The sequence below is a fragment of the Gracilinanus agilis genome, chromosome 4 (genome assembly GCF_016433145.1).
Source record: "Gracilinanus agilis isolate LMUSP501 chromosome 4, AgileGrace, whole genome shotgun sequence".
NCBI classification, from domain to species: Eukaryota; Metazoa; Chordata; class Mammalia; order Didelphimorphia; family Didelphidae; genus Gracilinanus; species Gracilinanus agilis.
This window is the reverse complement of record NC_058133.1, coordinates 509,978,069-510,001,023: the sequence shown is the minus strand read 5'-3', so window position 1 is coordinate 510,001,023 and position 22,955 is coordinate 509,978,069. Positions and strand designations below refer to the sequence as shown.

The following is a 22,955-nucleotide window of genomic DNA, read 5'->3' as shown; positions in this document are numbered from 1 at the left end:
TCCTTTCCCAGAGAACTGACAAGTATACTATTCTGTGTTCACTTAACTTATTTATAGTTTCCCTCTTTCTATTCAAGTCATTCACCCATTCTGAATTTATCTTGGTGTAGGGTGTGAGATGTTGATCTAGACCTAATCTCTCCCATATTGTTTTCCAAATTTCCCAGCAGTTTTTGTCAAATAGTGGATTCATGTCCCAAACGTTGGGCTCTTTGGGTTTATCATATACTGTCTTGCTGAAGTCACTTACCCCAAGTCTATTCAACTGATCCTCCTCTCAGTCTCTTAGCCAGTACCATATTGTTTTGATGACTGCTGCTTTATAGTATAGTTTAATATCTGGTACTGCTAGGCCCCCTTCCTCAATAAATGTTTATTGATTGGTTGACTCTGTGGTTCCTGAAGGGAAGCTCTCAAGTGAAGGAGTTTGCAAATCAGGTTTCTTTCCTGACCCTTTGCTAGATGCCAAGTGGAAGTCATTTTCATTGATCTGAAGAGAAAATCAGCTGGGTTCCTATGCTCATTCTTGAATGGCTTGAAGTATGCTCAGCTTGCTCTTCTTGCCTGACCATTTTAAGTTTATGAAATAGACTCAAACCAATACCACGTCATTTCTAAGGAGAGCTGCCATTGCATGGTGTATCCATGATGGACTTCTGCATGCAATTACATAACCAAATACCACACAGAGTTGGACAACGTAAAAGTTTGAGTTGTCCCTCTTACCTAGCAACCCAATCCATGTTTCCATTCAAATCTGAGAGAATTTGCTGATGCTAGCTAAAACTTGGAGTTTATTGTGTAGCCACAAGGTGATTTGAGCCCAATTGTTTTTCAGCTACAGAATTTCATGTGACCAAAATATGATGCCAGTGCCGGCTTCCCAAGCTTGGTACGCTGCCACCAGTAAAAGCCCACTCAGCTGCTGGAACTCCAGGGCTTCCAGCAAAGACATTCTTTCTTTCACCTGGGGCTGAGTCTCTTTCTGTGACTCTGACAAACACGAGTTTCACTTTCAAACACTATTATCTATCTCTGGCTCTATGGAACCTTCTGGCTACTGTAGCAGTATCACTCAGGGCTAACTACACTGGTCAGGAAATCAAGGGGGACAAGTCTGTGACCTCATTTGAGCCAGGTACTTCATTCATTCCACACGCTTTATGGAGTACACAGATGAGGAGCATCATGGAGCTCCAAATGAAAGCACTTCTCACAGCCTGGTGTAGTGATGGCAAACCTTTCAGAGACCAAGTTCCCAAACTGCAACCCTCACACCTCATGGGAGCCTCCCGCCTTACTCCAGACAGGGGAGGGAGGAAAACACTTCTATTGGGTTGCTGGGCAGAGGGGTGGGTGATGGGAGAAATGTCCTTAGATACAGTGGAGAGGGGGAAGGGAGCAACCCCTTTCAGCACATGTGCCATAGGCTCGTCAACATGGATCTAGTGGAAGAGAAGAGCTCTATACAGTCAGTTGAGTTTAATGGAAACAAGGCTAGATTCATAATCAAGGGATACTACCTGGATCACTTCCTACAGCTGATGCTTCATTGCTGTATAGCCCTGAGCACATCACTTAAACTCTTGAGCCTACCTCACTGATGCTTAGGAGGATCAGATGAGATAGTAGACATGTGGTCTATTGCAAACCCTTTTGTGCTATTCAAATATCAATTATTGTTCAATACTATTCAGCAAGTGTTTATGGAAGGAACAGCCTGGGTCTGTGTAGGAGGGGCCTTACATCTGTCATCTCATGACAGCCCTTGGAGAAGGCAGGTACTATAGGAATGATTGCTTCCATTTTATTGGCAAGGAAATGGCTCAGGGTATTTATGCAAGTTTGCCTTTGCCTGGGGTCTCATAGCTATTCACATCTGGAGGTTAGATATACCCAACCTGCTAGAGGTTCTCTCATTCTCTCTCTCTCTCTCTCTCTCTCTCTCTCTCTCTCTCTCTCTGTCTCCCTTTTTCTCCCTCCCTCTTTCTTTCTCTCTCTGTGTCTCTCTGCCTGTCTCTGTCTCTCTGTCTCTCTCTGTCTCTCTCAACCTCACCTTCCCCCCTCCCTCCAGAAATGTTCATGTAATGTTCAAACTGTTCATTGATTATCCCTTACTCTCAATATGTGATTGCCCACTTAGTTTTCCTAGTTCAACGTGTTCCTGATTATGTCTTTTATTAATAAGAACTGCTTTTTAGATGAGGTTAGTTGTTGGATGTTGCCTCTTACATAAAAGTCATCATTATTAATGTGACCTGGAGCCTGCTGGTGCCCCGTGTGCACCTTCCCATCAACCTTCAAGCCACTCACAGTTTTGATGATTCTCCATGAGCCACACTGCAACATCATAAGTTTCTGACTGCTCAGCAATTGGGCTTTGATGGCAGGGAGCATCTTGGACCTCTTGAAAGTGTGCTACAGGCTGCCAGTGCCACGCTATGTGGGCTCCTTTCCTCCTGGTCAGTTCTGGGCCTCATTGATTTTTCTTCTGTGGTCCCTATCCCAGGGACACAGAAAGATGGACTAACTTACCAGATTATGCTTCCAACTGTGTGTCACCATTTGGACCGCATGCATCTTTTACTCCCTTGGTTTTTCTTCTCTGGGCTGCCAGACTGACCTCTCCTTGGTGTTCTATCATCTCCTCAAGGATCTCTGTGCTCTGGAGTCAAATGTTACTAGTGCAGCACCAGAAAGTAAGAACCTCACCATCTGTAGGGACCTCTATCATGGCAGAAACTGAGCATATGTGTCCTTTAATCTTTGGCTGCAAAACACTAATTCTTGTGCCTAGATCAAAGAAAAGAATCCCCTGAATCTTTGCGAAATCATGCCATAAAAGGCAAAGCTGAGATGCTGAAGGAAGTTAAACCACTGTACTAATGGCTGGGTTAACTGCAAAGTTGGGTCTTCCCTGCTTCAGAGACATCTTTTTTTCCCTATTGCCTGATTGGCTCTTTTTTTCTTCTTTTCTAATCACCTAACCATCCCTCTCTTCTCCCTCTCTAGAGGGTAAGATCTCACACAGAATGGAGAAAACATATTCTCTGGCATAAGAGTTCCCACTTTCCAATCTATGTCTCAATCTCCTCAGCACTCCCTCATATTCTCACAATTTTCTAGTCTTTGAGGGAAAACTTGTCCTTGTCATTTCCAAGGCCACCCTCTCCCATTTCCTCTAGAATATGTTAGAATTAGGATGTTTGACCCTTCTAGATGTTGAGCTTCCAAGGAAAGGAAGGGAAAGGAGAAGGGAGAAGGAAAGGTATAGTGCTTACTATGTGCCAGGCACTGGGCTAAAGGTTTTATCAATATTCTCTCATTTGATCAAGTAGATAAGGGACCATACCTTCATCTGTACTTTGTATGTCTCCTCTATAGCTCTGAACCCACATGTTCCTTTATTAAATGCTTGTTTTATTGTACTATTTAATGAAACCCCTTCACTTTAAAAAAAATTAATTCTTTTCAATTAATGAAAGATAACTTTCTCTCTCCCTCATGCTGAGAAAGAACCCTGTCTCTCTGTCTCTCTGTCTCTCTGTCTCTCTCTGTCTCTCTCTGTCTCTCTCTGTCTCTCTCTCTCTCTATCTCTATCTCTCTCTCTCTCTCCATACATTTTTGTCAAACAAAACAAATTCCCCTAACAGTTATTTTCAGAAAAGTCTCCACTATACCAGTGGTTCCCAAACTTTTTTGGCCTCCCGCCCCCTTTCCAGAAAAAATATTCCTTAGCCTTCTGGAAATTAATTTTTTTAAATTCTAATAGCAATTAATAGGAAAGATAAATGCGCCTGTGGCCATCACTGCCTCTCTGGATCACTGCAGCACCCACCAGGGGGCGGTGGTGCTCACTTTGGGAATCACTGCTCTATACCCTGAGTCCAACACCTTTCTGTCTACAGGTGGATAGTATGTTTCATCATGAGTCCTCTGGAATCATGGTTAGTCACTGCATCAATCAGAGTTCTAAAATCTTCCAAAGCTATTTGTCATAATAATAATGCTATTGTATAAATTGTGCTCCTGGTTCTACTTATTTCACTCTATATCAGTTCATACAGGTCTTCCTAGATTTCTCTGAAACTTTCCCTCTCATCTTTGTTTCTAGCACAGTAGGAACCCATCACCATAACTTGTTCAGTTATTCCCCAGTAGATTCATTCCCCAGCCCTAGTTTATCATTCTTTGGCACTGCAAATAAAAAACCCCAAAACCCCTTTCTCTGTATATAAGTACACACACACACACACACACACACACACAAATAATATATAAAGTAAACTTTCTTTTTCCTCCTTTTACATCTTTGAGAATCCCTCTTCCTACCTTTTTGAAAGGAAAAGCCACATTAAAACATTAAAAAAGTAATTTTCTGTTTTTATGTCCCTGGCATTTGAATGACTGATGATAATGCATTAATTAAACTCTTGCTGTGCCTGCTCCTCCCCCAAGAGAGTCATCCTTCATGACAAAGAATAAGGGAAAAGAAAAAAACAATTCAACAAAACTAATCAACACAAGAACACATGGTGATGTTATGTGCAGTATTCCACATCCAGAGTCCCTCAGTTTCAATTGTTTTCATATCCCTTCATTATATAGAAAAGTAATTTTCCCATAGAAAGCAGACTAAAAATATAATAAAAGTTTGTTGAATAAAATAATGAATTTATTTTTTAAAAAACGAAGCAGAAAAGTTTAGAATTGATTTAGAAGGCAATATAGAGGTTCCTTATAGATTTTCCAAGCAAGGGAGTGGTCTAGCAATGTTATACAAAACAGATGGGCAGAAGGTGAAGCTGAATTCAGGAAAGCTAGTTCTGGCAGGAATATGGTAGGCAAGAGATGATAGATGAAGACTAGGATTGAAGGTAGTAGAATGGAGAGTACTCTCTGAGACCTTGGGGTGAGGGTGGGAGAGCTTTTCCTTATAATTCATAATCAAAAAGGAGGAAAAGAGAGAGTGAAATCAAGGTTTTAAAAAAGCTTCATTATAAATTTTTAATAGAAAACAGGTGGCTTCTACAATGTCCTTAATATTTAAATTTGTATTACATAGTTAAAATAGAAAAGTAATCCATTACTACTTACTATTTTGTGTTTAGACTATAAAAGCTTGTAAAGTTATAAAAGAATAAATTATAACTATTGTAAATTGATGAAATATATACAATCAAAGAAAAAACTGACATTCTATAAAACAAATATTTTTGAAGTACTGTGCTTTCCTCTAAATAACTTGAGGAAAATAGTCTCCCATTATTTCCAACCCCGTTTGATGAGTTCTTGCCCTTCCAATTTTGGAGGAGTTGGGCAGGGCAGATCCTGGGTAGAGCATCAGCAAAAGGAAACGTCCCCTTGGGCTCCATTGACATCATGTAGTCCCACGTTCTGACCAGAGTTGCTGTTGTCTCATTGGGCCCATGTTGGTCACACCTTATCTGGTGTGCTGCATTCAGCTCTGGCTGCCAAGTTTTGACCGTCCAGAAAGGATCTTAACATCAGGAAGACAAGATGACTGTGAGGACCTGCTTCCTGAAGAGAAGTTGGAGGAGGCAACCAGGTAGGCTAGGGAGCCAGGCCTAGAGACAGGAGGTCCTGGGTTCAAATCTGGCTCCTGGGCAAGTCACTTAATTCCCATTGCCTAACCCTTACCACTCTTCTGCCTTGGAACCAGTACACAACATTGATTCTAATATGGAAGTTTAGGGTTTTAAAAAAGAAAAGTTGGAAGATCTGGAAATATTGGATTTGGAAAAGATAAGAAGACTTGAAGGAGGAGTGGGGTGGGGAGCTTTGGAGCTGTTTTCAAGGGTTGGAAGAGCTATGATGCAGGAAGAGAGCTTGATAACCAAGGGGATCAAAGGAAGATAGATTTGGACGCCACCTCTGAAAACCTTTGTTTCTGCCAGAGCTGCCCAGTGTTGGGCTAGGCTCCCTTGAAAGGGGAGGAGCTGCTGCCCAGATGGAAGGAGAGAGATGTCCCTGCGGCTATTTGGGCATCTTAGAGGGACATAGTGCTTGAATTCTGTGGATTCTTCTTGCTCTTCTGGTCTCTCGGTCCTAGAAGGATCAGAGAAGTCTACAGAGGAAGCATGGTAGAGAGAGCAGGGTGGAGAAAGAGGCCGTTAGTGAGGGAGGTCCTAGAAAGAATTCTTTCCTCTGATGGGAGGTGGGGCTAGAGGGCTTTTAGGTCCACTCCAGGTTGACTGTGCTGTGGGGATCATGTTGCAATGATGGTGATGTCAGGAGTGAGGCAGGCCTTCAGCACATGCTGGGACCAGCCCCTGTGGTGACCCTACATACGGGAGGAGGAATGGGCAGGTCTGGACTACATGGTCAGAGGCAGCAGCCACATCAGTGAGATCACTGAACATTTGGGAAACAGTGTTGGTGCTGGGCCAGCTTCCCTGGCAGGGTGGTACCCACTGGGCTGTTTTGTGTAGCCGTTTTAGTTTGTCAGGGTTAGCAGCCAGGGTGGGCTCTGTGCAAGAGAGCTGCCTGACATAGCCTGGACCCTGGCAGTACTTCTGCTAAGGGCCTCCTCTGTCGGCTTTGGTCAGCCCGCCCAGATGTGACCCTCGTCTCTCACAATGCCAGCTGACCCAACAGAAGAAGATGAAAATTTTCTGTAGTGGAAAACATTTTTACAAACATCAGGCTGCAGGGAACTCTTGTATTGACTGATCCCAGAGCTCTCCCTAGCACATGCTAAGCCTTCAGCGTCACTACCCCAAGACTGCTGCCAGTTCACATTATGTAAATATATGTAATAAAATATTTACTTAGGACTTCCATAAAAAGTGCCAAAGTTAGGGGAGCGCTGACCACTGGTTTAAGGGCCTCTACTGGGAATCCTAAGTGAAATTTAAGGCTCTTCCATGTGTTTTGATTGGCCCTCTGCATGTTTTCCCTCCTGTAATGAGATCTTTGTCAGTTTGTCAATTTTGACTAAGGACAGAAAGTTCATGTGTAGTGAGTTAAGTGCACAATGACTGCTCAGCTAGGGTGGATATGATGTAATGAGCCCCTTTCTTCTCTTTTAGTTAGTATTGATCCCTCTGATCAATACATTAAAAGAGTGACTCCAAAGGAAGAAGCCCTGACTTTTTATCTTCTTATTGCTGGAGTCAAAGCTGAGCTTCCCAAGGCTGGAATTATAGGCCTGTGGAGCCCAGCTTCTTTGGTTGCTGGAGGGCAGATTTGGGGGCCTGAGGACGCTGCCACCAAGCTGTGTTCCCAGCTTGGACTGAAGCAGCTGACCTCTATGCCAGGGGCTGGCCCTGGGTGCTCTCTGAAGCAGGGCCCCAGGCAGGAGTTCAGCTTTTTTCATAGCCCGTTTTTTGCAACATCTGAAAGACTTGAGAGGAATGAGCATGTCCATCAGAATGTGGTTGGAGTGGAGAGCATAAAATCCATATTTGAATGCTTGTCACATGCTTAGAACCTAACCGGTTTTGTTGTATTTGTTTCTCAAGTTGATGTAAGACTAGCCACCATGGGAAGAGGGTTGGGAGGGCAAACATCTAAAGGGTTTGGTAGATCTCATGATAGAGTCTTCTGAGAGCCCCCAAAGACCTCCCCTTGGTGTAGCTGACTAGCTAGGCAGATGCTCTGCTCTGAGCCTGGAGATGACCTGACTGAGGAAGATTAGTCACTGGACAATGGAAGCTCTGGCAGGCCCCTTCTGTCTGGGAAGTCTTGGGCCACCCTGTGGGCCTGGTGCTGAACCCTCTCTCTGCCACTTGAGGCCCAGCTCAGGATGGTAGAACCAGAGAGGTTCCTTCTAGGTCCCTTCTAGGTCAGCTTGGTTGAGGATGGGATTTTTAGCCTCAGCAGAGCCCTACTTCCCGTTTACTGAATCATAAAGGAGCTGCGATCAGCACCAGTGGGATGAATATTCACCTGCCGAAGTCATAGATCCTGGATTGCCATGCTGTGATGGTTGGGGGAGGGAGGCAGTGTCCCAGACTAACTACCAGACAGGAGGAGATGTGTGAAGACTGACTGCTAGTTCTTCAGCCTCAGAGAGCCCTTTAAAACCTGCTCCGTTGCTGTATCCAACCAATATTGATTAAATGCTGCCAGTGAATGGGGCATGTCACTGTCGGGGCTATAGACATCAGGGCAGAAATGATCTTATTTCTTATGAGGAAGAGAGAGCAGGTCCTAATTGCTTCTCATCAAAGTCAGTGACGGGGTGTGGCAAGTGACCCAGGACAAGGACCAAGAAATTATTAGGAGAGGACAGAAGAAAGGCAGCTTCCACCTGGAAGGAGGGTCATGAATGGACATGGCGTTGGAGCTGGAGTATTAGTCAACCACCAGTTAGCCCTTATGAAGTCCCTAGTTCTAGTTTAGTGCTAATAGGGCCCGAGAATTCCTGATCATATCTTGTCACACGGGCAGCAGAGAAACGTCTGAGGTTTTTGAACACTGAGGCAGTTGGAGGGGCGCTTCAGTACAGTGAATTGGTGATTGCAGAACAGAGGATTGGAGAATGGAGAGACATAGCAAACTAACTGGGTCTGGGCAAGAGGCCACGAGAGGGGGGACACAGCCAAGAAGGGATAAAGCATATCAACTTCTCAGGACCCTCCCAGGGGAACCGAGAGTCATGCCCTTCAGTCTGAGCAGTAGAAACAGATCCAGGGTTGTTAATGAAGAGAAGAAAAGGAAGGGGCTGCAGGCACTGCCCAGTGCCTGGGGGCCTCTGCCCCTGCCTTTCTAATAATCTTGTGCCTTTTCAGGGAACTTTGAAGTGGGAGTTCACATCGCAGATGTCAGCTACTTTGTTCCGGAAGGATCAGCTCTGGATAAAGTGGCCAGCGAGAGAGCTACAAGTGTCTACCTGGTGCAGAAGGTAAGAGGCAGCCGCCCACTGCTTGGTAAGACGGGTGCTCTCGTTCATTTTCCTCATCCTCCTTGCCCTTCCCTTGTAGCTGCCTTGGGGAGCCAACGCCATGCTGGCCTCATAAAGAATGCCTGCCAGGGGTGCACTTGACCTTTGACTTATGTCCACTGCATCATCAGGGGCCATTTGTTCAAAAGGGGCACCTCACTGGAACGGTCGGGGGTTGGGGGGCGGGGGGAGAAGGAGAGAAAGCAAGTGTGCCTTTCCAGGCATTTGTGATCTCAGGTGGTGTCAAGTCTGCCCTGGGGATCAGAAGGTTACAAGTTCTGGGAATGAGAACTGGAGGGAAATCAGAGGCCATGGAGTCCAACTTGGCATTGTATAAGAGGATCTCCAAAGCCCATGGAGGCCAGGGGTTCAGTTGCAGGGCCTGCACGCCATATGGCATGTTCTCTCCATTGCTACAGCCATCCTTATCTGGATAGCTTGGTTCTTTGTGGCCTCTAGAAATACATGCCAATAGAAGGGAAAGAAGGAGCTACCCATCTTCCATACTGAAGGAAGAATGGCCCTCCCTTCCTCTGTCCTCAAATTTCAAGAGAAGGAGTCTCTTTCAGAAAGCATAGGATAAAGAAAAATATCAGGAGCCCAGGCCAGGAATCTGGTACTATGCTTTCCCATGGCTGTGCTATTAAAGTTGGAATTGGAAGCCAGTCCCAGATTTCCTGCTGACTCCCTGGGTCACTTTACATGCATCATGTGCAGGTGAGTGACCCGGGTCAGAATTGCTTGCATCTTGCCTTGGGAATCCCATTAGCATCTTTCTCTGGCCTTTTCTGGTTTCCTTTGCTGTGGACCTAGCTAGATGCCCGTGAAGATCCTTTGCAATTCTAACATTGGAAATAGAGAGGGCTAATGCCCTGCCTCTCCAGCCCCATTTGGACCAGTAGCAGCTGAGACCTTTGGAGAAGTCACTGTTTCTGGGGCTTTGCTCACAGTCAGAGAAACTTGGGGCACAGGCTGTGCTGTCAGATTATTTTCTTTCTGAGCTTCAGCCTGATATACTGGAGGAGAATGACAAAAACTACTGGTCCATTCATTTGAACAGCTTTATTTTTCCCTCCTGGCTCCTTTTCATCTTATAGTAAGACAGGGGGAAGTGGGAGATTCGTTCCTGAGGCTCTTCTCTTCAGAAGTAGGAAGCTAGGGAAGAGGGACGTCTAAAACATCTCCTTCTGGTGGCCAGCCTGGACTGTGCCTCAGGAACTGATGGTATTGGTGCACATTGGGATCACTGCTTTGACCTTTCTTCCTTTTGTTTTGGATTTTTGGAGGACTGTGCCCAGGAACTTTTCTGCTATTTGTTTGTTTGTTTGTTTGTTTTTCTTATTCCTGTAAAGGTCTGCTTTAGAAGCTGGGCAAGTGGCTTTCCTCACGTCAGGAAAGTGTGTTTTCTCACGTGGCATATGCTCTGAACCTCTCCACACCCAGTGACCCTGTCAGTGTGTATATGAGAGAGAGACTTCTCCTATGGTATTCCTATTATGGTTTCTATCCCACCATCTGTGGCCCTAATTCAGTCTCTCTCAGGCATGAGATCTTAGCTGCTGACCTCCTGGGGACAGAGGTAATGACAGTGACAATGCAAACCTCATGCCTCAGCACGGGGGAAATTACCCCACTGATTAGGACATTTTTACATTGAATATGATATCAGATCCAAAATCCTTCTTGCTGACATTTAAATGAAGTCTCTTTGTGAAGATTTTGCTCCTGGTGGGTAATGTATATTCCTTCTGGTTAAAAGGATAGAGAGGGTGGGGGCAGAGGAGGAGAATTAAAACAAGATGGCCATGAAAACCTCCTTGAAAACTGCCTTCCTTTGGATTGGGTGTGGGGGAAAGAGGAGGTTTATAAAGCCAGGTGGGATTTTCTGTCTTCCACCCTAGCTTAGAACTCTGTGACCCTTCCTAAGAAGGCAATTAAATGTTCATATGGAATTTCTCTGAACCATCTTCCGTGAGCCGGGAGGGAGGTTCCCTGTGATTGCAAATGTTTTTTTAAGTCAATTTAAAAAATGAGTGTATTAAGTTTAAAAAGCAAGAGCAAACCTAAACAGTTGAAACCTAACCGTAAACTTTCTGTCTTTTGGCTTGGGCAGTGGTGTTGTTTTAGGTGTGAAACAGCTCAAGGGAAAGGTCGGCCATAAATCTCTACAGTATTTTATTGGTGTTGCTTTATAATGGAGATCAAAGATTCAGACTGGAAGCTAGTATGAATGTAGAGTCCAAGGAGTTTAAAGATGGTCACTTCTGTCAGCAGCAAGTTGTCAGGGATGTTAGTGTTTTGTTAACGGCAAGCTGGGTAACAGAATTGATCAAAATTTGAATTCATGGAAGTGTTGATATGAAAAAGAAAACTCTTAAAACAGAAATGTTGGCTAGAAAATGAATTGACCATTTCCTCTAAGTGTCATTCAATGTGTGAATGGTAAACGACTTCATTCTTCCCTATTGTTCACCCTCTGCTGTCCTCCACCCCAGAGAAAGGGGAAAACCCAACCAAGTTCTCTGGCTAAAAGGATGCACTCTCTCTAACAGGTCAGCTCCAAGTTTGCACAGATAAGTTGTTAGAGGAAGGAGTCAAGAGAAAGCAGTCAAGGCATAGCACGCAGAGCCTTGGAGTATTTTAGAATCTGTGGGCAGCACTAAGAAAATATGTGGACCTGGTGTTCCTTTTTGTTCCTATTTAGATGATTGACTCTTATCCTATGTGGCCCTTCCCATTGGTCACAGGGTTAATACTGGCTAACCTGCTGGTGAACTTGGCCAGCCCACTTGCTGTGGCTTTAGCAGATGTTTCTGGGTTTGGATTTGGGGGGGGGGGGGATAGTGATGGGGTTTGAGGCGGATCTAAGACTTTCTAATCTTGTTGGTAGCCCCAGCAGCTGCCCAGAGAAGTATTTTCTTTGCCTAAGTGATTAACCTTATGCCAGTCTCTCCAAATAGCTTGACTCGGCACACTTTGAAAGTTAATGCACATCCTCCCTCTCCTGGAAGCAATTGTCAAACACCTGGATTGGTCTAATTTCTTTCTTAGCCCTACAGAGAACACTAAAGAAGAAATTACCTGGCCAGTCCACTTGGCTGTCTGTAAACCATGCAGGCTGCCTTCTTCCCTCTCCACCCTGCAGGGTGTATCAGGAAACCTCTTTTTAGAAGATAAAAGGCCTGAAATACTCTATACTTACAAGGAAACCACAAAACCCAGAAAGGGTCCTTTGGGAGACTTGTTAGACACTATCCTGGCTTCTGCTACAAGATACCCTGACTATTGCAGACTGAGAAGGAAGAGAGATAGAAATCCTATCTCTTTGCTGCCTTTGAGAAAGGTAGAGAGCGAGGCCAGGAGAGCAGAACTCTTGCTTCCTTTACTCTTCCGACTCATCTACCAGTCATGGCCCAGCCAGTTTTTCCAGGCTTCAAAAGAATAGGGAAGCTGATGGACATGAATCCATTTGTATCTCCTAGACAGAATCCTCAGGGAAGAGAGAGGGGGAAAGAGCCTTCATTCTCCTTTTTGCTATTAATGTACCAGTGTCAAGTAAATCTGAAATTAGGGAGAACAACCAAGTTCATCTTTCATCTCATTACAATTTATGTCACTTTGAATGAAAACTTCATTCTCAACTCAGCTTAAATATGCTTTTAGCTCACCATGAGAGCATAGAAATGTGCTGGGAATTCACTCAAATTCACACATAACAGAGGAGGCTAATCGCCAAGCCGTGTAGGGCCACCACTAAAATTTTGTGACACTGTCGAAAAATCTCATTAAATGCTTAGAAAGTTTGTTGTAGATGGTATAAGCATAGAGTGATCACCAGGCCTGTGTTGTTACAACCATCACTAGGTACTTGTAGGACAATAGTACTTGCACGTGTCACCTTGAGACAGTTTCAGAGCTTTGAAGACTGTCCAAGAGGAGGACCCGGTCCACAAGAGGGAGGAGTCCAATTTCTCTCTCTGGCTTGGAAGCCATTCTGGCTCTGGAGATGCACCCCCTGAGGCTGCAGTCTTTCTCTTTCCAGGCTTTTCACATGGGGCAGAACAAATGGAACCCTGCATTGGGAGGGCTGCTGAAGGGGAGACATTCTCGCTCTTCTTACCTGAGAGTTCCTCCTTAAGGAGGACAAAATGAAATATTCAGGGACACTCGTAGGGAGACCAGAGCTGAGCAGAGGGCGAGGCTTCATGCTGTTAAGAAAAGGCCATTCTTCTCAAGCTGGGATGGAAAGGACATGGGAAGGAATGGAAAATGTAAGTACTAATGGGAAAGGCACTGCAGCTGAATGAACCCTGTTTGCTAGGAGCTGAGGCTACAGATACAAAATTGAAAGCAGCTCCTGTCTTTAAGGAGCCTCCATTCTAACGGGAGAGCCGACCCATGGGGGTGGCAGGGCCAGGTGCTGGAGTTCAACAAGACAGCGTCTTCTTGGGGCAGCTGTCAGCTTTTCTGGGCAAAAGGGGTCAGTGCCACATAGTAGTAGAGGTAGGGTTTATAGAAGGGTGAGCCATTGCCTAGGTGTTTCTCCCCGTGGAGAATAACACTGGACAACCTTTGTGTTGGGGAAGTGGGTTATCTAGCTCCTACAACCCAGCCTCTTAGCTGAGGAATGCTGGACTCCTGCACTGCCTCAGAGTAAGCCCCCAGCTCTCCTCTTGCACTGCCAAGGCGGTCTTTGGGGGCATTGAAGAGGATCTCTCCCCAGAGTGAACACAACATCAGGGAAATGATGGACCACAGACAAAGCCAAGGGGGCCCAAAATGGCTTCTCAGGCTTGAATTCCCCTTCTGCATCTGGCCTAGGGTTTATTAAATATGATGTTTTGTTGTTTTATCAGTCACTCAGGTGAAGGCCAGTCGTTGAGCTTCCAAGACAACCAGAAGCCCTGATTGAGAAGACACAGTTAGGCCATTGGAACTCCTCATGTTGGAAAAAGGCAGACACTGAAGCTAGGGCATGAGGCCTCTTGCTGACAGTAGATAGCTGTGCCCCCTTATGGCAGGCACCAGAGGAAGATCCCCAGGCCTGGAGTGTGAGCACTCGCCTTCTGCTGCTGTCAGGCGTGATAGCATGTTGTAGCCCTTTGGGACAAAACCAGCATGGTTTGATAAATCATGAAGCATTTGGATACCAAAACATTGATTTGGCTTGAGCCAAGCTAATGATGTGCCCAGGCTCTTAAGTTCTTGTGGATAGTTCAGGTGGAAGAATTGTAGAAAAGGCCAGAATGGGCTTCATAAATTCTTGCTGCCAGAGCAGTTGTCTCTTTGATGCAGAGAAAGGATCCCAAAAAAGATGCAGATACAGATAGTACCTTTTTCTTTTCCAAGGTTTCTTCAGTGAGGAGATCTTCAGCTCAGAGATCTACAGCTGGAATCTATATCTGAGGCCATTTGGGCCAACTCCTATTTTAAGTCACTTGTCCAAGATCACACCGAGGTGGGATTTGAACCCAGGGCCTCTGATTACATACTGCACCCCATAAAGGCAGCCTCATCCTCAGTGCTGAAGGTCCTGTCCCAAGCTTTGCCTCTTTCCTACTTGTCTCTTGTCCTTCCTAAGGATGGGAATTACCTGTGCTTTTCTGTCTTGACAGGTCATCCCCATGCTCCCCAGACTGCTCTGTGAGGAACTATGCAGCCTCAACCCCATGACCGACAAGCTCACCTTCTCCGTCATCTGGAAGCTGAGCCCTGAAGGCAAGGTAAGGGCCTCTCGAGATGTACAGGATCCCTGGATTCAGCTTGAAGATGCCCCCGGGATTCTTCCCAATTGGCGTGCCTTTGTGGGCTCTTATTCTAAGGACTAGATGTGGCCCAGGGCCTCTGCCACCTCCCAAGGGCCTTCCCTGACCCCCTACTCCCAAACTCCCTTTCTTTGGAGATGGCTTTGTACCCGTTTCTGTATTCTCTACGTGCATTCCTGCGGGGAGGAGGGACCGTCTTATTCTGACCTTTGTGTCCCAGAGACTGGCACGAGGCCTTGCACTAACCCATGCTTTATTCGTGTTGGCGGACTGCACTGAGCCTGGGCCTTGGGGTAGCTTCTAATCTGATTGGGGAGACAGGACTGACCCATGTGAACTGTGTACCGGCGTGGCGGACGGAGAAGCTCACGCCGGACCCCGGCATTAGGAGCTCGGCATGGGGTGGGGGACTTCCCTGTCCAATTTTGCTCACCATATTCCAGGGATGTTAGCAAACATGGTCAGGAGGGCATCAAGTGGCCAAAGGCCCCGAGGAAGAGAGGACTCAGCCGAGACCAGACCAGGGGATGGCAGGGCGAGCGGCGGGGACTCTGGGCTGTCAGGTGGTCAGAGGAAGATCAGCGCTGCAGGAGTAGTTGGGAAATGCCTCCTGGAGGAGGTGAGGCCTGGGGGGACCCAGAGAGGATCGGGAGCCAACACAAACCGAGGCCCACGACAGAGGCCTGGGCCTCGCACGCCCCAGATGCCTCTGCAGGTTTCTGGGCACAGAAGTGATGGCCAGAAAATGGTGTTTTAGGACTGCTGGCATGGCCTCACTGAGCAGGGGAGGACTGACCACCCCCAGCGATGATGTTCAGAGTATCATGCAGTGACGATGATGAGCACTGCGACGGGGGTGGGGATAGTAATAGTGAGCACTTGTAGGACTCGTCAAGGTTTAGAACGTGTCTTACAACTATACTATCTCATTGGATCCCACACCAATCTGGGGAGTTGTTATTTTTCCCATTTTACAGATGAGGAAACTGAGGTAGACAGAGGTCAAATGACGTGCCCAGGATCACATGGCTTATACGTGAGGCCAGATTTGAGCTCAGGTCTCCCTGACTCCAGGCCTGGTGCTCTGTGTACTGTAGCACTCTCTAGTGGCCTGTACTGTACAGGCTTTTGGGCATTACCTGAGAAATGGAAGAGCAGGGGTTCAGAGCTACTTAAAAGCTCAAATATGAGTTATGTGACAAATTTCAGGGGAATAATTAGTCAGACTCTGGAAGTAATGAGCACGAGAAACAGCAAAAATTAAGATGGCTAAATGTTAAGAGTCAGAAAGTGAGTGGTTACTAATACAGGACTCATTCCCATACTAGCTGTCTCTGCAGTAGGACCCTCAACCAATTCGTTAGAGGAAAGATCATAATTAGCACAAAAGCATAAAAGAATAAAAATTTTAAAAAGGCATGACATGCAATTAAAACTGCTCTGACCTGCTCTGTTTAAGGACGTTGTTGACACTGAAATCTGGGAAATGAACGGAGGTATGGCCATCAGTCCAAATTAACCCTAGGATGTTTAACCGATATAAATCAGTTTCTGTGATGGGGAGACCAAAAGAGCCCAGAAACAGCATCAGCCAATGAATACTGGATCTCCTTGCCAAGCAGCAAGTGATGGGAGCCAAGGGCAACACTGGCTTAGGACACAAGCTTGTTGTTTGTAAAATCTCATGGAGGAGGCTGGTGGAATGTTCTAAGTAGCATTGCTTCATTAAACAGCAAGGAGCAGCAGAGGGAAAACAGGCTTGAAGAAAGCTTGGCAAGAGGCTCAGTGAAGAAGGGTCAACCTAAGGGCATTTAAAGGTGAAACTGGAAGGAGAATAACAAACAGGGGAAAAATGGAAAAGATCTGTAGAGATTTTTGTAATCAACCTTTCATCCTCACTGATGGCTGAGCTACCCCATTCAGACTAACTCCAGACCCAGATGCAAGCCTAAGAGAGTGGAAATGAAACTGAAGAAAGCAAAGATGAGAAAAACTTGGGTAGACCTTCCATAGAGAAAGTCCGTGCTATAGATGGAACGATTTTGAGGGCTTCAAGTTGATTCTTAAGGTACCTAAAGAAGAGGAAGTATACCAAAACATTAAGGAAACCTTGAACTTTATCATTACCAGAAACAGGACGGAAGGGGTATTGATCATTTCTTTTCTATGCCTCTTTTCTCATCCACATAGCATTTTCTGGGAGTAATCAACATCCATAATGCCAGCATCCTTGGTGAAGGTATGATAAGGAGACAGGAAATTTCTCTATAGCCTCAATAGGCTCTAATTTCCCCAAATTATTTTCTGCAATGGACAATGATTTTCCATTCACCAAATTGACCAAAAGTCAGGGGGAATACAAGATCTAAGCTTATTTTTTTGTTGACTTTAAAAGTTTGCTGACTATCAAAAAGCATTTGATTCAGGAGGATGAAATACTGCCTTACAAACTCTCCCCAAACAAGGGATCTCCCATACACTTGCCACAGTATGAATATTTCCCTCAAGATCCAAGAGAGATGACTAGTGTCAAGTGAAGCATAAGACAGGGAATGTATTTTCCCCAGCACAGAGTCCCAATAAAGAGTGATTCCTAGTCTTAGAGCTGGTTCCCATATGGGCTCATTTGCATCAGTGCCCACAGCACCTCAGAGCCTTCTGCATGAGATACCAGTGGTTGCAGAGTGAATGTCCACCCTTTCCCGAGAGGGCTCTTCCATTCTGAGCCCAGGACAAATGTAGGCTGCATCTCCTTTGGGAAACTGCAGTGTTCTAAGAGCCTTGGGCATCTTATGGAGACAGAGAGAGCCCAGTAACTAGTATGATAGAACTTGAGGGCACTGGAGAGTGTCAGCAGGCTATATAGTACATTACAAATAAGCAAGTAATCAGGATAAAAAGTGTGCAGGACATCTGTCATCAGAGGAAGGTAGAATTAAAAGAAAAGATGAATCAGTCCCATAGCAAAGGTGAAGGAGGGATAACTGGTGGACAGTGGGTTCTCAATTGGTATTCTCCCACAGCCAAGAGATTTAGAAGAAGGCCCCAGTGCATGAGGAATGGACAAGAGGATTGACCTGATTGGGTTGGGGTCTGCATTGTTAGAGGGAGGATCTACTGAAATGTCTGTATGGTTGGCAAAATTGGGGTTGAAGGAGAAAGTAAATTCAAGACGACTCTTGTGTTTCAACACTGGATGATGGTAGGACAGCATAGCAATTAATTAAAAAAAAAAAAAAGGTGGGGGCAGCTGGGTAGCTCAGTAGATTGAGAGCCAGGCCTAGAGAAAGGATGTCATAGGTTCAAATCTGGCCTCAGACACTTCCTAACTATGTGACCCTAAGCAAGTCACTTAACCCCAATCGCCTAGCCCTTACCACTCTTCTGTGTTGGAACCAATACACAGTATTAATTCTAAGATGGAAGCTGAGGGTTTAAAGAAGAAAAAGGCAGGGCTCTTTATTAACCATCTCTGATCATATGTTCTAGAATTTCCTCAGGAATTGAAATCAAGTTGGCAGCCTCTAGCGAGGGGAATCTTTTCTTTTCTCTTTTTTGAGAACAGAGACATTTGATACCTCTTCCGTTCTTTGTGATTTTTCAGAGTCCCTGGTTCAGCAATCACATCCACTAGATTTGAGCCAAGTGACTTGAATTTACCTAGGGGCAGCTTAGTGCTTTCTTTCTTTTTCCTTAATTATTTGGTGTTCTCCATTTTTATTGTGTTCTTTGTGGCATGCTTGGGAAAGAAAACAAGCAAGAAAAAGTTGAAGAACCTCTTTCTTTTCTCTTTCACTAGTCAACATTATCTTCTCCATTCTGAGCAGTTGGGTTCCTCCTTTGACTTTTCTTTTCTGCCCAATACAGCTTTTAAAAAAAGTAAGCTGCAGAGATCTTCAGTTTCCTTTGCTTTCTTCATCAGCTTCAGATTATTCTGAGCTGTAGAATGGCTGACCTTGCTCTCACAGAAGTCGGCCAAGCTTTTGTATTTCTCCTCTTGTACTTTCCTTGTTTCTATCTTCTGTCCATCTCTTTTCTTTTTTTGTTCTTATTTAAAGGGATTTTATTTTCCCAATTCTGTGTGATAATAATTTTCAACATATGTTTTCCCAAATTATAAAATCTGAACTGTCTCACTCCCTTCTGTCCTCCCATTCAGAGCTGGTAAGCAATTTGATCTGGATTATACATGTATTGTCATGCAAAACAGACTTCCATATTGGTCATTGTTTTAAGACCAGACTCATACAAAACCAAAATCCCAAAATATAACCATAAATACCCTGCTGGGAAAGATAGTATGCTTAAATCTGCATCCATCCCACTCCAACACTTCTTTCTCTGGAGATTCAGGATTGTCCCAGATCATTGCATTGCTGAGAGTAGCCAAGGTTTCACAGTTGATATGGTACAATAATGCTGTGACTATGTACAATGCTCTCCTGGTTTAAAGCTTTTTCTGGAATTGTCTCGCTTATCATTTTCTTATCATCAGTTTCTTATAGCACAACAGGACTCCATCACCAAACTATGCCACCGTTTGTTAGCCATTCCTCAGTTGAATCCCCAATTCTTTTGCTACCAAAAAGAGAGCTGCTAAAAATATTTTTGTACAAGTATGTCTTTCCCCTTCATACGATCTCTTTGGGATACGGACTTAGTAAAGTTATTATAGGATCAAAGGTTACGCAGTGGGCAAAGTTCCAAATTGCCTTTAAGAATGGTTGGGTCTGTTCACAACTCCACCAACAATGCTTTAGTGTCCCAATTTTGCCACATCTCCTCCAACATTTATCACTTTCCTGTACTGTCATATTGACCAATCTGATAAATGTGAGGTGGTACCTCAGTGTTATTTTAATTTCTATTTCTTTAATCAAGAAGGATTTAGTACATTTTTTTCATATGATTATTGATAGCTTTGATTTCTTCACCTGAAAATTGCTTGTTCATATCCTTTGACTATTTGTCAATTGGGGAATGGCTTTGTACCTATCTTTCCAAGGTCTAAGATAAGGGGACAGCTAGGTTGCTCAATGGATATAGAGCCAGGCCTAGAGATGGGAGGTCGTGGGTTCAAATCTGGTCTCAGATGCTTCCTATTTGTTTGATACTGGGCAAATCATTTAATCCCAATTGCCTACTTTTTACTGTTCTGCCTTGGAACTGATACTCAGTATGGATTCTAAGACAGAAGGAAAGAATTAAAAAAAATTAATTTGTTACAGCAGTTTCCTCCTTTTTTCCATTACTAAATATAACATTTTCCCTTCAAAGTGGTAAGGGTGAGGCAATTGAGGTTAAGTGACTTGCCCAAGGTCACACAAGTAGGAAGTATCTGAGGCCAGATTTGAACCCATGATCTCCCATCTCTAGGTCTGACTCAATCCACTGAGTTACCTAAGCTGCCCCATAATGATTTTTTCTTTGGATTTTTTTCTCTTGTGAACTTTTGAGTATCTCAATAGCTGTTCTTTCTACTTGTGGCTTTTCTCTGTGGTATTTAGTTCAATAGAGAGATGTGGATAACTCCACCCTCCCCTTTTTAAACCTTTTTAAAGTTCTTTTGTGGGACAGCTAGGTGATTCAGTGGATTGAGAGCTAGGCTTGGAAATGGGGGGACCTAGGTTCCTGGCCTCAGACACTTCCTTACTAGACAAGACACTTATTGCCTAGCCCTTACTGCTCTTCTGCCTTGGAACCAATACACAGTATTGATTCTAACATGGAAGGTGAGGGTTTAAAGGGGAAAAAAAGTTCTTTTGATTAGATTTGCAAGACTTCAGGCAATATTTCCTTCTTAGCCTTTGTTGCATGCCCTACCTTACTGACCAGAGGCCTTTCTTACCTATATTTTAATCCATGGGCCAGAAATTAAAATTTCACTTTCTCCCTCTCTCCTTGGAGTCTAGGTTTTTCTCTCTTCTTGCCCAGGCCAGAAGTACAGCTTCCACGCCTGGCCTGATCTCACTACCGTCGATATAGGAGCTACGACTGTTTCCTACTTGGACTAGTTGTTCATCCCTCCTTCAGCCGTTCACCATGTTAGTGCTAGACTTAAAGCAGATGCTGGAAGAGCTGAGCCCACAGCAGCTCTCATCTCCTGAGCTTGAGAGCCACCAACCTTGGCTTCCTTGGAGCAGTGATGGCGTGGCTGTGCCACCTTACCCAGTCAGTTTTCTCAGTTATGTTTTTCACCAGCTTAGTGCCTCAAGTATTTCTTTTCTTTTCTGGCTTCCTTGGCTTCATTTGACAAGATGAACGTATTACCTGCCCCCTAAGGTTGTTAGATTCTTATCCAAGACTTTTTCCTCCTCGACAAAGCTTTCTAGGTTTATTTGGCAGCAGATGATTTGCCAGATGAAGGTAGTAATAACCTATTTTGACAAGACTTGGGAGGTTCTTTGATGTGTGTCTTGGATATGTGCTCCAGGGGAGACAGCTTACCTTTATGTTGTTATTCAGTTGTAAAACTATTTTTCCATTTCTCTTCCCAAGTGACCAGTGACCAGTGCTCCTCTCTTCTTCCTCTGAAGCTCCCTTCTTTTTTATTGTTCTTCCTCAGAGAGATTGCTGTTCTGTAATTTTGATGATCTCCCACCTGACAGTCCCAGTGGTCTTTGTCATTAGTGTTTGGAGGATACACAGCTGCTCCCTCATCTAAATATTCAGTTCCCCTCTTTTCTAGAAGAGCTTCAGATCTCCTAGGCCCCATATACAACTGTTTCTCGTTCATACTGCAGGTTCACATCTTTGCTTGTTTTTATTTTCTTTTCCTTTGTGCACATATGGTGGTTATCGCCTTTCTTTTACCCTCAGTGTTAGAATGCTTAGAGGGTCAGGACTAGATTTTCCCAAGCTCCAGCTTCTCTCTCTGGATAAAGAGACCTTCGCCAGAACCTCTGAGATCAACCCCTTAACACTTTTGAGTCTAATGTGTTCTCTTTTTGTTCTCTCTCCCTCCTCCTTTCTCTCTCTTCTCTTCCTATTTAATCTCTTCTTTCCCTCTCAGTGACTTGGAATACTCTGTTTTGGACTCCCTCTGCTCTCCTAGTTAAACTCATGCTATGGAACATGGGTGGAATTTGAGAGTTCCAAGCTTAATTCTAGCTGTTGGGGAATAATAAAACAGATAATAGGATCATGGGATTTAGAGGTGACAAGAAACTTAGAGAATTTTATGGATGAGGAGACTGAGCCCTGACAATTTAAATGACTTGCTCAAGCTTCTATAGGTAATAAATAGCAGGTGCAAGATTGAAGCACAAACAAAACCAATGCAGCTTAAAATGAGAAGAAAAGCAAGTAAATGGGGGAGGAGGGGAATCTTTGCACCAAGTTTCTCTGGTAAGGATCTCATTCCCAAGATATAGAAGGAGCTGGTTCATATCTGTTAGAATAAGGACCATTCCCTAATTCATGACCGTTCAAAGATAATTAACGAGCAGTTTTCAGAGGAAGAAATCTAATATCTAATGATCTAATATCTAAATATCTAATAGCCATATGAAAAAAATGCACAAGTCACTAATAGAGAAATGCAAATTAAAACAACTCCAAGGTTCCACTCACACCTATCAGGCTGGCACAGTTGGCAAGAAAAATAAAAATAATAAATGTTGAAATGGGTTGTAGGCAAATAGTAACACGAATTCACTGTTTAGATCTGTGTTGTATCTCAATGTCTTTTAGGCCCAGTGAGACCATCTTAATGGTTAACTCGTTCCATTTTTCCCCCTCTTAGATTTTGGTTATAATGTATGAGCCTTTAAAATATTTTTTTCTATTTTCCTCAAGCAATCCCATTTCATTCTATCAGTCTTTTTTCCCTACTGAAGTGGGTCATGGCCTGAAAAAAATTAACAACTGAGAACCCCTGATTAGAACTCATTTGTACAAAGTGTCCCCCTTTCTTTTGCATCATTTTTATCCAAAGTAAGAAACATATGAGATTCTTTCCATTTAAAACCCTTTTTTTGGATTCTCAATAGAGACTTCTTGACTTTCTAAGAGGGGAAACGACCTTCTGAAACCACTCCTGCCCCAGCTTTGCCCAAACAACTGAAAAACATTTGAGGTGAAACTGGCAATCTACATTTGAGTAATGCAAAGGGAGGAACTTCCATTTCCCCCTGCATGACAGAAATAATTCTCTGGTGAAAACCCTTCAACTTTTTACATCTGCCAGTTCTTCAAACTAAAATGAGGACAGATTTTACAAGATTTGTTTAAAGTCAGAATGCTAGTAGTTGCTTGGTATCTGGCTTCTTTTATAACTCTTT

The 22,955-nt window shown here is 44.2% G+C and overlaps 1 protein-coding gene across 2 annotated transcripts in view; it reads left to right on the top strand.

Moving 5' to 3' along the window:
* DIS3L2 (DIS3 like 3'-5' exoribonuclease 2) overlaps positions 1–22,955 on the top strand; it is a 334,902-nt gene that overhangs the window by 200,363 nt on the left and 111,584 nt on the right. For both annotated transcript variants that reach the window (XM_044673271.1, XM_044673272.1), the window contains 2 exons: positions 8,757–8,869; positions 14,524–14,631. In XM_044673271.1, the coding sequence (XP_044529206.1) occupies positions 8,757–8,869; positions 14,524–14,631 (221 nt within the window). The remainder of the gene's footprint in view (positions 1–8,756; positions 8,870–14,523; positions 14,632–22,955) is intronic.